Raw genomic sequence first — 15,939 nt, forward strand, 5'->3', positions numbered from 1 at the left:
GGAGATTTACCTTCCCAGTGTGATGAATAATATTTGTTGGAGATTTCCTTCCTAGATTAGAACTAGGAAATTTATAAATAAATAAACAAAGGAATGCTAAACTTTGAATTGTTTTTTTAAGTACTTCAAAACTTGGTATGTTAAAGAAATGAAGAGCTCTGTATTTCCTTTCTTTAGATCTTTCTTCCTTCCACTAGCTTTGTTATAACTCTCAGAGAAGAAAAGCAAACCGAATCTTATAAGAATTAAGTTTATCAGGGTTACATGAAAAGAAATCTTCATTAGTTGGTGATATGACTAGGAGTGATAATAGGCTTTTTTATTTAAAAAAGTGCTTTTTTTTTTTTAGTTGTTTAGCATTTTCTGCAATTATTAGCAACAATGTGGAACTGATTTGCATTTATGAGAGAGATGGGGAGAAGCATACTCTTTAGATTTTAAAATATATGTGCTTCCATGTTTTTTAAAGAAGTCACTGAAGATACTAGTCAGTGACAATAACTGGACCTCAGCTTTCAGGTATAATTTTTAAAATTGACAATGCTACAGGAAAATGTTGAAGGCTCTGTACGGGTGTTGTCATTTTTACACCTGATTGAACTGCTCTGGTACTATTAATCCTCCGTGCAATTTAGAAAAAGCTAGGAAACAGCAACACATTTCACAGACTGATTCTTTCATTACTGAAAACCATTAGAGAGAATGGTGTTTCTAGATAACGTTCTGAAGATGCGCTGTTCTAAGCACAGAGGCTTTTTAATTCAGAGCTTCTTAAATCAGTAAATCTGCAAAGCCATTAGTGGGACAGTAGTCTTTAAGTTGCTTAGGGTTATCCAAATGAATTCTTGAAACAGATTGCTTCTGTAGCTGTGGAAATTCTGAATCTGTTCAATAAATATCCTGGTTCGTGTGCAGCAATCGAATGATCCAATTTACCTTTTCATTATTAAAAATGCCAAGATCATTTAACACCCATTTAACACCCATTTGAAGTTTTGTGCTGGGGATGATAGGTTATGCTCCATAGAGAGGGCTGAGCATGGGCACTCTGTTAATGGTGTTGCAGTTAATCTCTAGGGAGTTTTGTTTGTGTACCTTACCTGCAAACATGGAAATGATGAAGATGGAAAATCCATACTTGTGGGGGTCACGGGCCAGGGGAATTGTCCTACTGAAATGTACTGGTTTTGATGGAGAACATTTTCTTTGCTTTGGGTCCATTAGGTTTTCCTAACCCGGTGTCTGCAGAGATGCCAGATAAAACACCAGGTGGTACAGAACCCAACCCCAGAAGTGAAGGTTAGTAGTTTTCTTTGTTTCCTTATTTTTTTTTTTTTAATTTACTAATTATTGAAGTAAAGAAGCATTGTGATTTTTGTGAAGGATTTTTCAAGTCTGAATTACTTTTATGTGTGCATGTTCGTCTAAATATCAGGGACTTATTTTTGTGTAACCATTCCTTCCCTCCCTAGTCGATCATTCATGATATTACTAAAGTATATAATGAGGGAGGAGAACCAGTGAGCTGCTAGGATTTCAGCTTCACAGAAGATGTTTGTCCTCTTTTGATAAAGAGATCTTGTTGACTGAGGCCAGTTTTTTCATAAGGGATGCATAAGTCTCACAGAGCCAAAGTGGACATTTAAGATGTGGGATGATTGACACAAGGAGGATTTAATATGTATGATTTCCTCTAAAATCGGTGGAGTTATTAAATACTCAGTCTTTATGAAAATCAGACCATTTTTTTTGTTCTCAAGGTCCATTAACTTTAAATTAGTACATCTAAAAGTTTGGTACTTCTTTTCAAGGAAAATCTTTTGTTTAAAAACTATTGTAATCCTGCTAATTTCAGTCCTTCCTTAGAATCACTGCTGCATGTTTCATTAAAATATTTTATACAAATTTGGTTTGCTGTTTCATGTGATGGTTGTGAGGTGTTTCTGACAGTTTTGTGGCTAAACTTGCAGTAGTTGTTTTATATGCTTTCTTTCTAGACCATTGCCATCCTCACATAAGGGCTGTATTCATTCAAATGTCTGTTTTAGTTTGAAAGAAGGTTGCAGCTCAGGCTGGTTTATACTGCTTTCTCTCTAAACCTAAAGATATGCATCTAAAAATCTAGTTTTAAGTATTCTTGTTGCATTTGAACCTAAATTTTTATATTTGAAAGGCGAGGAATATGTTTCAATAATAGCTTGAAAAAGTGCATCAATAACAGCAGAGAAACATTTCTTTCCATGTAAAAGGTATTAAGCCATGCTTAACTGCAAAAGGCCTTACTATCAGTTTCTTTTTTAAATTTCCTGTGAAGCCTAATGCACTATGAAGAGACTAACCACAAGAGGAGAAGCAGTTACAGCTAGTTGTTCAAAGGTTGAGTCCTCTCTGATTCACATGTTGTGTGCCCCTTTTATATATAAATTCTTATGCTGAAAGCACTGTGATAAAGCTGTTAGAACCAAAGCCTGCATTTGTACCGTGAGTTAGGATATGGAACAAATTGTCCTGCTCATTCTGGTTGCTTCTCTGAAAGTAAGCCTGCCCTTGGTATTAATGAAGTTTAAGTGTGTTATAATGTCTATATTCTGTATAGTCTATAAGTGTCTATATTCTATATAGAATTTCTTTTCTGGGTGTGCAACAGTGGCAGGTACTGCCACATCTCAGCTCTCTACCCTCTGAGAGGATTTCTGGTAAATAAAGCAAAACACAAGGATAATATAAAACTTTCACATCAAATCTGGAGAAAACTCATTCTGTCTGTGAAAGGCAACTTTATTTTCTCTTACTGCATTTTAATTTACCACATAAGCAACTTCCAGTAAGCAAGTTGTAGGGTTTTCTTTGGCTTCACGTTAGGAGTTAGAGTGGGTAAGACTTGTGATAGCATAGATATGTAGATGGGCTGAGAGCAGGGGTCTTGGGTAAGGAAGGGGAGAAAATCAAATCCTGCAGAGCATCTAATGATGGAGTCACTGACAGCATCATGTGGCCATCAAAGAAAGATTGATTCTCATCATACTGGCTATCAGAGATTGATGTCTGTGAAGTGGGATAGGTGAGGACTGAAAGCAAGTGTGTGCATCTGCTAGACACTGGAAAGACCATAGTCTTTGAGGTTAGGACATCCCAGGTTGTAGTTTCCAATCATTATCCTGTTAGCTCCATCCCCAAATTAGAAGGCTGAAACTGGACACAGGAGTGCTCATGTCAATGTACAGGAGAGGGAAGCTGGGAGCTCTTTGTTTCATTTAATTTTTGGAAGGCTCATGAAACCTTCAGTGTCTCTGTTTCTGTAAATGTGGTTTCATTTCACCAGAACTGCCAACAGGTAAAAAACATTCCAAAACCATTTTTGCAGTTAAGCAGAGATCTAGAAGCTGCCCTGAGGATCTTTTTCAGTACCTTCAAAGATTTTGTGCTTTTCAGTACCTTCTGATGTCTGTCTAATCAATCAGATGCATAATATAGTGTCCTGCGTGTTGTCAAGGAAAGCTAGGACTGGAAAACGCTCAGACACCAAATTAGGATGTAGTGTTTAGGGACACCACAATTAAAAATCTTCTCTGTGTATGCTTTGCTGTACTAATTCCCCCTCAAAACAGAAGAGATTTCTGTGACTTGAAATTTTCCATATACACAAGACACATGATTGTCTGAGTCATAAAGAAACTGCTCATATAAGGTTGCATAACTGTTTATGTATTCTCTCACACATACAATATACACATATATAGTAATGTGTATAGACATATATAGCCTTAAACCATGAGATCCTAAGGGAACTGTTCCTATGGATGGCATGGTGAGTGCTTATCTCCTGGGATTTGCAATTTCAGGGTTCCCAAGGTAGTGGGGCAAGGAAGTGGCTGGGCCTTCTCTGGCATGCTGAGCTTTTTGGAAATAGTTCAACTTCTCCACATCATTTCTGTTTCCAGATATTACTGATTTTCCCTCTCTCCCTAACCTTATACCTCAGGTTTTTGACTCGGGTATGAGGAAAATATATAAACTACTCAGCTGTGGAAATGAGCTTTGTAGGTTTTGAGGTGCAACAGGCAATTTCAGTGAAACCTGTTGTAGCGCATTGGTTTTCTTGATGCTCTGTTTTGTAAGCTGCTAGCATAAGAAAAAACTGAATAAATTGCTACCAACTTGAAACACTTGTTTCTAGATTGTAGTAATGCATCTTTAGGTACTTAGATGGTTCACTAGTGATGCTGATAAAGTAAAAAACGCATACAACAAAATAAAACTAATTAAAGTTATAAGCTAATGCTGAGTCTTCATTTTCAGATTACAGTTATTATTCTGTTGTGATAAGAGTTTATGAAGGTCTTCGAGCAGTTGATATAAAAAAACACTTTAACAGATGAAATGTTTAATAAAGCAAAACTTGGTTTAACCTGGGTGCTTTGTTTTTAATCACTCTTCTGGAATGAATTCTTAGATGTTAAAAAAAAAAGGGTGAAATAATGAATAAAAATGAATCTTCACTTAGAGACCTGTTTTTAAATCCTGATGAAGATGTTCTATTGAAGACAAAACATGATACTAGTGTGTTCTGATGATACTAAATCATTAGTGCAGGAAGTTAGAACTTTGAGGGGTTTTGTTACTTTATTCTTGTAAATACTCTTACTTTCAAAGAATGTTATGATAACTGTTACTAAAAAGAATCGTCAGGCATATGCCAGGGGTTGCTCTAGCACTGACTTATAAACTTTCATAGTCTTTGATCACATGCATCTCTATTTACTTCGTGTTTATACAATTTACTAGAATGTAGAAACATTTCACTGGTGTGACTGAGTCAGAATTAAGAAGTGAGTGTTTCATTTCTCATGCTTAAAATATCACTGCTACTTGCATGCATAAATGTTTATGTGAACTTTCTTCATTTTTCCAGATGTCTTATTGCTGCTTGTAATATTTCCAGAGAAATATTCTTGCTATCATTTGTTAGTCCTTGGTTTTTGTTTGGTTGGTGTTTTTCTTTTTTTCTTTTTTTTTAAGAAAAATGTGTGTTGGTTACAAATTTCTAACAATTAACTTTTCATGTATAAGGGTCAAGTTGGGTTGAACAAAGTGTTGGCAAGGTAACTGATTACCTGGAAACTTTTCAAAAGTCAGTGTTGCTTTAACCTGGCAGTTAAACCCCTCCCTGCCCCTCACCCACTGACCCACTGTTCCATATACTTGAGTTCAGCCATGAAGCACACAGAAGCAGACAATTGAGAAATGAGTTTCCTGTAATTAAGTTACTGTAACTTAGTCCTTGACTCAAGGGTCTCCAGTGAGCGGGCAGAGTATCTGCTTTTCTGCCACCTCTTCTGTCAAACTTTTTAGAGTCAACAGTTCCACTTATAAATATTGTTTCTTGCTTTGTGCTGTAGGAGGAAAACCCAGATTTAGTTGTGCAAAGGTGGAAGTGTGTGTGCATCACATGTGAAAAATATTTTTCAAGAAGCTTGTGTAGCTATCGAGGACGGTAGACATTAAAACAAACAAAAAAAAAAAACAACACAGCCCCTACCACTATCCACTTATAACTGTTTCTTAACTGTTTTCCTAAGGCAAAGCTATTATATTCTATTTACAATGGATACATTTTGGATACATTTGGAACAATGTGCTATGTCAATACCAGGAAGTGGATTGAGTGTATTTCTGTTTTAGCTTCCAAAGGAATTAACATTTGTTCTGCTTATGTTTGCTGAAAGGTCACTCTTAAACTTCTAGTCTAGTATATAAAAACCACTGGAAATTGGTCCGACAGGGGTACCCCACCTACTGCATAAATTCCTCCTTTCACTTGCAAAGAGGATGCTGTGGTTCACAGCAACTGCTTGTGCTGGTATCTGGAGCTAGGCAGTTGTTCATTTGCAAAAACTTAGGTAAATAATTGTAAAATTTTCATTATGAATTAACTTTTTTTGATGCTTAGGAAAGGTTTGATAATACTGAATGGTTTTCATAAAAAGCAAGTGCTTCATCCTGTGGAGAGCTGATTAATTTTTTGTTGTGATCCCTTTGACCAGCTGTTCATAAAACAGCTGGGCTTACTTCCAAAGAAACCAGATGATGTCTGCCTTGGAACACATTTGGAAGGCTGCCACTCAGTTTTTGGGGTATCAGTCAAATACTTTTATGCAAAATGCTTAGAAAAGCTATATGGGTGTGGGAACCTTTATTAGGTCTTTCCAGTCAGCTTGACTGGTTGTTTTCCTGTGCCTTAAAAGTAGCAATTTTTTAAGAGAAAGATGTGAGGAAATTAAACTCTCCCAGGCTCTTATTCCTTTCCCCCTTCCCCTCCATCTTCTTTCCTTAAGCAAGAGCCATGACTTCCCCCAGCTGGATCCATCCTTACTGGCTTTGTGGTTCACACTTGCATGATGAAAGAAACAAATGTTACACCTGGACTTTATAAATAGCCACTGACAAATCCCATTGGGCAACATCTTATGTCATTGTAAAATATCCTATAGTAACAGCAGTGTATTTCCTTGCATTGTGTACTTGATGGCACAAGTGGGAGTCTGCCAGCTGTTACTGTTGTTGTTCGTGGTAACTCATTTAGTTTAACTCCTATGACTTATGTTTGTGTGCTATTTCTGCCGTAATATGCAACACTGCATAAGAAAAACAAGCAAAAAGAAGCCATGTAAATCTGTATACTGCCCAATCAGATTTCTACCTCCAAATTTTGCTAAGACTGATTTTTTTTCATGACAGGGCTACCAGGGTATGGTCATTGAGGTTAGTAAACTGATGCCATCAGCACAGTCCTTGGGGCTTTCAGTGGGCATTCAGCAATGTAGCACCTTGTGCTATCTTTATGGAGAAAGTTGTTGTTACACTTTATTATTACTATACCTCTTTTAAAGAAATGGAAAAGCAGATGGAATATGAAGCATCTTTTCTAAAGCTTTTTCAGATCTTAAGTGCACATGAAGTCACAGATAACTATGGTAATAGTGCACTCGTAGGCTTAATGGTACATCACTGGGCTGAAATGAGCACAAAAACATTTGTGTGCTGGAGGATGGTGATTGTATATTTCATCTACTTGCTCCTGTTCTTTGAAACTAGTTTATTTTAGCTTGCTCCATTCACTGTTTCGTGCAGCTTCTTGCTGCCTAACTGAAGACAAGAGATGTCTGGAACAAGCAGTGTATACCAACTATACTATTTTGTGGACAAGAACTTGTGGCTGTCAGGTAACACTGGATGGGTGAGAGCCATAGAATCATATAATAGTTAGGGTTGGAAAGGACCTTAAGGTCATCTAGTTCCAACCCCCCTGCCATGGGCAGGGACACCTCACACTAAACCATGTTGCCCAAGGCTCTATCCAACTTGGCTTTGAACACTGCCAGGGATGGAGCATTCACAACTCCCCTGGGCAATCCATTCCAGTACCTCACCACCCTTACAGTAAAGAACTTTATCCTTGTATCTAACCCTGCTATATCTTCCCCTGTTTAAGTTTAAACCCATTCCCCCTTTTCCTGTCACTACAGTCCCTAATGAAGAGTCCATCCCCAGCATCCTTATAGGCCCCCTTCAGATACTGGAAGGCTGCTATGAGGTCTCCACGCAGCCTTCCCTTCTCCAGGCTGAACAGCCCCAACTTTCTCAGCCTATCTTCATACGGGAGGTGCTCCAGTCCCCTGATCATCCTCGTGGCCCTCCTCTGGACTTGTTCCAACAGTTCCATGTCCTTCTTATGCTGAGGACACCAGAACTGCATACAGTACTCCAGGTGAGGTCTCACAAGAGCAGAGTAGAGGGGCAGGATCACCTCCTTCGACCTGCTGGTCACGCTCCTTTTGATGCAGCCCAGGATATAGTTGGCTTTGTGGGCTGCGAGAACACACTGAAGCCAGCTCATGTTCATTTTCTCATCAACCAACACCTCCAAGTCCTTTTCCGCAGGGCTGCTCTGAATCTCTTCTCTGCCCAACCTGTAGCTGTGCCTGGGATTGCTCCAACCCAGGTGTAGGACCTTGCACTTGGCATGGTTAAACTTCATAAGGTTGGCATCAGCCCACCTCACAAGTGTGTCAAGGTCCCTCTGGATGGCATTCCTTCCCTCCAGGGTATCAACTGAACCACACAGCTTGGTGTCATCGGCAGACTTGCTGAGGGCGCACTCAATCCCACTGTGCATGTCATTAACAAAGATTGATTCTGTAATTCTAGATTCTATGACCTATAGTCAGTATAAAAGGTCTTGTCTATTTATGCAGAAGGTGGTAGACACTGTGGATTTCCCTGACAAAGGATATTGTGAATGTAAAAAATTCACATGAGTTGAAGGGAAGACCAAGGAAACTTCTAGAAGGCAGCTCCAAATGAATGAGCCACTGCAAACCAAGGAAATCTCTTAAACAGAAAATGTTTGGAAGCTAGAAGAATGCTGGGGAAAAATATAATACATGATTGCTATGTCCCCTCTGTCACCATTAATGAAATCTTCCTGTGCTAGGTTATTTTTTAATCCCCCCCCCCCCCGTCATATCTTCAGGAAGGAGGAAGTGTCTGTATAAAGACGATATAAAATTTTTAAACCTAGTGTTTATAGAAGAAGATGGTGAAGCCAAAGCAGATTTGAAATCTGATTGGAAATTGGTGAAAAGCAAAACGGAAGGGTGATGAAATTGGATATTCTGTTTCTGACTCTTCACTAACTTGTTGCCCTCTCTGTGAAAACTGGGAGGTTGGCACATCTTTCTTTGAAACACTGGTTGTAGACTGTTGTCATAAAGCAGAATGGCTCTTGTCATAACTCTCTTGAGAAATCTGGGCTAGCTCCAGTCAACCAGTATTAGCAACAGCCAAAGCAACCACTGTGCCATGCAAATACAGTGGAGCAGTATTTGCACAGCACTTGCTTTGCTGCAACCAGACTGTTTTCAGCTCCTGTATTCTGCAGTGCAGCTCATATTCTCTGGTAGTGTTCTGATGCAATAAATCACAACATTGAATCTATCTGCATTTTTCCTGACAGTATTTTGATGAACTGTGTTAGTCCCTAGGCCGTGATGGTTGGGTCCCACCGTCTGTGTTGCCAATAGGCTGTTAATTGGGTGGGCTTTAAGCTTCCTCAGCTCAGTGGAGTGAAGAGGAAGAGGTGGTAGTAGTTCCCTTGATCTAGGGCAGTGAAAGGTAGACTGTTCTGGACATTGTGAAATGTTTGAGTACTGTAGAGCATGCTCTCCATCAGAAGTGAAGATGCAACTGCTGTAAAGTAATGGTGGTTCAGTCATTGATTACAAAGGCTGGGCTATTAACAGGTAGAATAACTTGTTCTTCAAATACCAAGCACTTTCCCTGGTGTCCTGGCTGGCTGATATCCCACTGGAGAGTAGTGTTCCAGTCATCTGCAAGTCGTAGAAAGCTTATGTGGCCTGAGATGCTTAATCTTGAGGTTTGGAAAGCTATGGATTAGTTTTGGTTTGGTTTTTAATTTTATATTGATGATCGCATTTCTAAAGAATTATTTTTGCTCTTCTGATTCAATGGTAATTCATTCTTAGTTCTCAAACAATTAAGAAGTGTAGCACTTGAGTTTGATGCACTTTTTTGCTTTTGTATAAATAAATTGTACACAATACAAAATTATGTGTATAATGATTTGTAAATAATGTGCACATATGAAATAACCAATTATGAGTAGTACAGAGTGGGGAGACTAAATGTGCCTTGCATGAAGCAATCAAATGGATGTGTTCTTATGAGAATCAGCTAGTTTCTTTAAAGCACTTCTGAATGCTGAGGGTCTAATTTATTTCTAAATTGGTGTTCAAAGTCGAGAGAAATCTAACCAATTCAAGCATTCCTGTTGCTTGTTGAAGCAAAGAAACAAGTGTTGTACTAATTATCTGTGTATTCTAGTGTAAATATTCCTCCCAGTTGGATGCTATTAAGAACTGGTTGAAAATGCCCTCTCTTAACTGTGAGCTTTTTTAAAAAATTGATTACATTTAAGCTGCAAACTTTAATTCGACATTAGCCTGACTTAAAGCTGAGTTTGCTTATCTGGAGTAAAATATCACCAGTGCAATTTTTAACTATACAATTCTCAACTTCATCACATTCACGTAAGAAATAACCCACAGAGCTTGAAAGTAGAACAGTGATGCCATTAACAAGTTCCCAGTGCTTGCATTACTGATTGGAACAAAAATTTTAGTGGTTTGTTTGCTGTGCTTGAAACTGTCAGTGAAGGCAAAGGGCAGCTTCAATGGAGTCTAAATGATGCATGGTGAAGCAAGACAGGGAGCAAATACCCAGTACTCCCCCGCCTCCCCAGCTCCTGCCCCAACTTTCTTCTAATGATGGCTTCTTCTTAGTGCTCCATGTTGGGATTGGAGAAGAGAATGTTTCCTTTCATGGTGGATGTCCATCAGGACGAATAAACACATCTAATTCATTACTTTGAGCTTAGCCGTGTATATAAAACACTTGAAAGAAAATGACTGATTGAGGGCTCCTCCATAAATAGCATTTTTTATTTTTGTATTATGCTTAGCATCTGTCTCACTTATCATCTCGGAAATATGCTGCTGATCCTAAAGAAGCTGTTGCAGGTTTAAATTCTCTTTTCCTGTTTAAAAATAATTTGAGCACTATAATAATACTTGGAGAAGGCTCTGGCCTTAGGATATATTCTGACATCTGTAATACTGCAATTTTAGCTGTATTCACCTGGAGTGAAAACATAGAAGTACTATTCTGGGATTACAAATGTTAGCAGTATAGTTTACTTCTGTTCTTCCGAGGTTGGGAATGATAGCCATTGCTTCTCTTGAGTTTTTGTTTTGATCTTTTTTTAATGGGAAGATTTTGTCACCAAACAGAACTACTATGTGTTAAATTACTGTTCTGCCGTACTTGGAATATCCTAAAAAGATGCACTTATCATGAAATTTGTCATGTTAGGAATCTTGATTTAAAATAGTTTCCTTTGCCAGTTTCTTCAAGGGTTTGGGGGGTGGAATTTCTTGTCTTTTTTTTTTTGTTTGTTTGGTTTTTTTTGACTATCATATATTCGGGGTTTTACTGCTCCTTATATCGTTGTGTGGAAACACCAACAGTGGCTGCTGACAACACACAGGGTTAATATACAGAAAGTGAGCAAAAGTAACAGTTAATCTTTTTGTCAGTGTTAATACTGGATTTTATTTACACTACCAGGTTGCAAAATACATTTCAGTTCTGCAAAGTCAATACTTTCTTAAATGTAAATCTGCTTTCATCCCAAAACCTGTGCTTTCCCCACTTTTGAAATTTTGCCCATATTTTATCTTGCTACTTTGTTCAAGTGACGTGCCAGAAATCTGTTTTCAGATTCATTGATTTTTTCCCTCCTCCCAAGCCATATTTCTTCCAAAACAACTTAAAGGACATAGAAGTATAAGAGGCAAAAACTGATTACTTACCAACAGTTCAAGTGAGCTACAACTCTTAAGATAAATTAGATTGTCAAGGTTACATTCTTTCATCTTGGGCTGGCCACAGCCTTAAAACCAAGAGATCCCAGGTGATAAAACTAAAGATGAAACTACTTTTTACCCTCTGAGTTGCCAAGACAGCACAGGTACCTCCCAGTTATTTACCACTTGACTCTGAAGAACCTAGCTAGCAAATAGTTACAGTTTTATACACATACAGATATATATAGTTAGCAAAACCAAGCCTATTGTATTATCACTTAAGAGTTGTAGCGTTTGTGTGATTGTTACTCTTTTCTTTTAGTGGCTTTGATTATATGTCTAGCGGTGATTTCAGACTATGCCACTGACATAAGAAGTGGGCTGAAAGGCCTTGATATATCCTAAATTTAGAGAGATTAATACAGAGGAAAGCTTAGTTGTTAAGTTTTGCTTTTCTAATTGGCTCCCCGTAGTTTAATTTAGCTTTAAAAAAAAGGGGGGAATTGCTGCTTGCTAATAAACCAGAAGGGGAGCTAGCTTTAATGTTTTATGAGCAATAAAATATTAATAGAAACTTTCTATGTGTTTTAGTGCAATATGTTGAACGACTGAAGTCAGCTTCTTGAAGAGTCAGCAAAGCTGAGGAGAGCAGGAGGTGAAGGGGGGAGAAGATGGGAGGCTGCATCTATTGCACCCTATCCAGGTCCATTAGCAATGCAGGCAGGAAAGCCTCACAGAAGTTGGATTTAGCATACAGTAGGCTTTTATTCTTTAAATTAAAGCCAAATTATGTTCTGGTAACCACTTTAGTCAGAGCTTGCAGCAAAACTGATTGTGCAGTTTAAGACATTAAAAGTTACCAAATCCTTTGAATATAGTAGCTGTTAGTTGTCGGTTTTGTGGAACACGGCTTAATATAAATTCTATTACACACATCTTGGCAGTGGTCCCCACAACACGTATTTTATAGAGTAATTGAAAGTGGACACAATTTCCAGGTGCACTATATGGTTTCTTCCTATATGCACACAATGTAGTCTTTGCTTCAGATGATGGAAGCACTAAGAAATTAAGGTGGTAAGAGGTTGAATATAACCTCTCTCCTAGCAAGTCTGGACTTTCCTGCTTGAGAAAAGCCAGGCAGTCCAAGTTATTTGGATTCTGTTATGTCTAGTTTCTGTAAAGATAGTTAAGAATCACATGCTTCCTCTCAGCATCTATGTTTGTGAAGAAGGATGGTTATCAGTTTATATATTTGTACTTTTCACTGTTTAAAAAATTCATGATGGTGGTTAAATCTTATCTCATGAGAGGGTGTATCTTTCACAATGGAAAACAATATTTGAAGAATCAAGTTATGCATGAGGCTCATTGTTATGGAATTTTGCCTGTTGTCTGGCCAGGAGATGGTTCTGTCTGGTTATGTCCAAAGCAAGCCAGTGTTTCTAAAGATGGGATATCCTCTCTTGAATGTTTTCTTTAATTAAATATACAGTTTGTAGGCAACAGAAAATCCTTTAGAAAGCTATGACTCTGCTATGATTCTCCCAGAAAGAAAATGGCTGCATTTCAAAGTTTGTTCCCAGTTAGAATCCCTAACCAGTGAGACAGTGTTAGATCCCAGGCCTAGGAGCTCTGTAGTCATTTCAAATGAAAGACAGTGTGCCTTCTTTGGCCTGTAAGAATAGATATGTCTAAACAGATTTTTAGTGGTTTTGTGTTTTTGTTTTTCTTTTTCCTCTTCTGTCTTACATCCTTTGTATTTTTTCTTTTCTCCAGTAAAGTAGTAGTAAAATAAATTATTTTTATTTAGAGACTGTCTGATGTTTCTGGAACTCATAGGCTCCCCACTTTCTAAAATGTGTCAGTATTAAATAGAGGTGCAGGCACTTGAGGATGAAATTGAAGGTGAACCAAAGTTTCCCTACTTAACCTGACCACATAAACATTTTGTGACCTGCTAAAACAGGGAAAGTACTTACAGACTTGTTCCACTGATAACTGCTAGCTAGAAAATCCTTCCACATGGCAGTAAGATTCTTCTTGAGTGTGAAGTCTGCCATGAACTTGTTGCTTCTCCCCTCAGAATTATTTGTAAAGAATGTCCTAATTTCCTTATGAAACTGCATTTGTAGTTAAAGGTAACTGTTTAGTTCTGCTGTTTGCCATCCCCTCTCATAAGAAAAAAAAATCACACCCACATCTTTTTGTGTGCCTGGAACCCACTTCTCCAGACTGTGGTGTTAACAGAATGCTGTGCTATAGGCCTGGAAGGAGGTGGGCTTTTGGAAGTTATGGAGTAATGGGTGGGTGCAAGCAGCTATGTGGTTGAGTTGTGTTGCAGGACTGAGGTTTTAGGTTGCATCTTGAAATGATAATTTTGGGATATAAAATATAATTATTTGGCTGGTTGCATATTTCTTGTTAGTGTTGGGCTTTTAATGAAGTGGTCAGAAATATTTTAAGTTTTTCGTAAGAGAACCGCAGAAGGAGTATGATGCCTGCCTTTCATATGGCTAAGTTGTCTAATGACATTGAGCTTGAGTTCTGTTACAGTTCTGCACCTCTGCAAGAATAACTGCAAGACTTCGCTATGGCTAAAATAGCTGGGACTGATGGCTTTTGAACAGGTCTTGTGTTTATGCCTAGTGTTTTCTAACAATGGAGTTTGTCTGTTGGTAAGAGTTGGCAATGTGAAAGTGTTCTGAGAGTACTGATTTTCTGGCCTATACCCAAAACTAAAAAAGTTCATGATGATACGACAAGCTTCATTTGGTTTGGAAAAGCAGCAGTGGGAACTCACAGTGCATCCTTCAGGGTGGCGTGTGCTTCTGGGGAAAATTGCTGCATACACTGCTTCCAGAAACTTGTTAGGTTGAGTCTAGCTTTCTCACTGAGAGCAGTTGTTTCTAAATACAGCTGTGCCTCTGCGATCTTTTACTGTGACTTCAACTTTGGTAATATATATGGATGCTGTGCATTTATCACAAACCGCAACTTGCTCATCACTTCAGGCCTGGCTGGAATCCACGTTATTAATACAGCTCCAGTCCATTTTGTGGCACATCTTTCAGGCAGATGGAGAAATGTGGATATGATTCAGACAATGACTTTGGAGTGATTTTGTGCTCCAAATCAAACTGTCCCAGCACGTTGCTGTGCCTTGCGCTATGCTAAGCTGTCCTGGACAGGGAAAGGAATGGTTCGAGCCTATCAGAGCCAGTTTCAGCCCCAGCTGGGCTCGTGTAACCAGGGCATGGGAGACTGAGCCAAACCCACCAGAATTGCCACGCATGTTTAAGTGTTGAGCCCTCCTTTTTGAGAACAGACTGTAGATGGTGGTTTTGTTTGGGTGACAGGTAAATTCTTCTGCCTGTGCTCTCCCTCAGTTTGATTGCTTTAGATTTTTAAGTTTAATTGTTATTTTGTGTTAACCCCAAGCCCTCCTGGGGAGGATCTGACTCAGTTTTTTCCATTCTCTTGGTGTTTAAGAATGTGCTTTTTAGAAATGATTTTTTTGTGTGTGTGTGTTTTCTTTTCTTTGTATTTTTCACTTCTCTTCCTCTTTAGGGATGCTTAGCCTATATTTAGATTTTCATGTTTTTGAAAGACAGCTGTAAGGTGGCTTCTGTAGGTCCCTTCCTTGAGAAGTGGGGAAATCAAAGTTTTTCTGAGAGTAAAAATCAGTGTACAAGCTTTTCAAGTTCATAAATTTAAAAGCTGCGAAATTACTGCTGTGACTGAAGTATACGATACCCAGACTGAAACTTGCATTTATCTGTGGTGGGAAAATGTCACTGTATTGTTGTCACTTCTAAATATGAAAACATAACTGCCTTTTATAATATTGTCAAAGTTTATAAGCATATTTACTTTACAGCTACTTTTATAAGCTACCCACACCCTTCTCTGCATGCGAATAAAAGAGCTGGAAAGGCCACACTGATAATGTCATACCAGGAAATCTTTAATGTAATATACAGAGGGGAGGGAGGGAGGAGACTTGAGGGGATGGGTCAAATCATACTGAAGGTAATGTATGGTGGAAAAATACACTGCTTTTCCTTCTATGCTTTTTCTTTTTTCTTTTAAGTTTAAAGAAACATTATTTAAATGCTTACTATTAAAGGCATAATTTGTTGCTTTGACCTAAAACAACAGATGTGTTTGTAATTAGAGATATACAAGGAGACTCCTTGGTTCCATGTTTGAGCCTTTATAATTCTTCTAGAATTGAATGTGAATTAAAAAAGTGGGAGTAGAGCTTAAAATCTCACAAAACCCCTGAATCTTGCAGAGCTGAAAATAACTGCCTGTTGACCAGACTAGATCCCGCTTAATTTTTTTCTGCCAAGTTAGACATTCTGTCAAGTTTCCTCAAGTCTGGATCTATTCAAGCACTGCATTTGGCAGACTTAGTTTGTTACTAAGTAAAGATACATGAAAATTCCAGTTTAAACATTTCAGCCTATAGCTGTTTTTACAGTCTGTCAAG

The 15,939-nt window shown here is 38.3% G+C and overlaps 1 protein-coding gene across 2 annotated transcripts in view; it reads left to right on the plus strand.

Moving 5' to 3' along the window:
• The window catches only part of PLEKHG1 (pleckstrin homology and RhoGEF domain containing G1), a 121,031-nt gene that overhangs the window by 22,021 nt on the left and 83,071 nt on the right, over nt 1-15,939 (plus strand). The window contains exon 1 of one of the 2 annotated variants that reach the window (XM_061471572.1): nt 1,194-1,299. The exons of the other annotated variant lie outside the window; for it this stretch is intronic. Coding sequence (XP_061327556.1) covers nt 1,251-1,299 — 49 coding nt within the window. The 5' untranslated portion in view covers nt 1,194-1,250. Of the gene's footprint in view, nt 1-1,193; nt 1,300-15,939 lie in introns of those variants that run through there. 2 annotated transcript variants of the gene reach the window in all.

This window comes from Pezoporus flaviventris, unplaced genomic scaffold (assembly GCF_033815535.1).
Source record: "Pezoporus flaviventris isolate CSIRO_AGI_PZ_B2104156 unplaced genomic scaffold, CSIRO_AGI_Pfla_v1 ptg000066l, whole genome shotgun sequence".
Taxonomy (NCBI): Eukaryota; Metazoa; Chordata; class Aves; order Psittaciformes; family Psittacidae; genus Pezoporus; species Pezoporus flaviventris.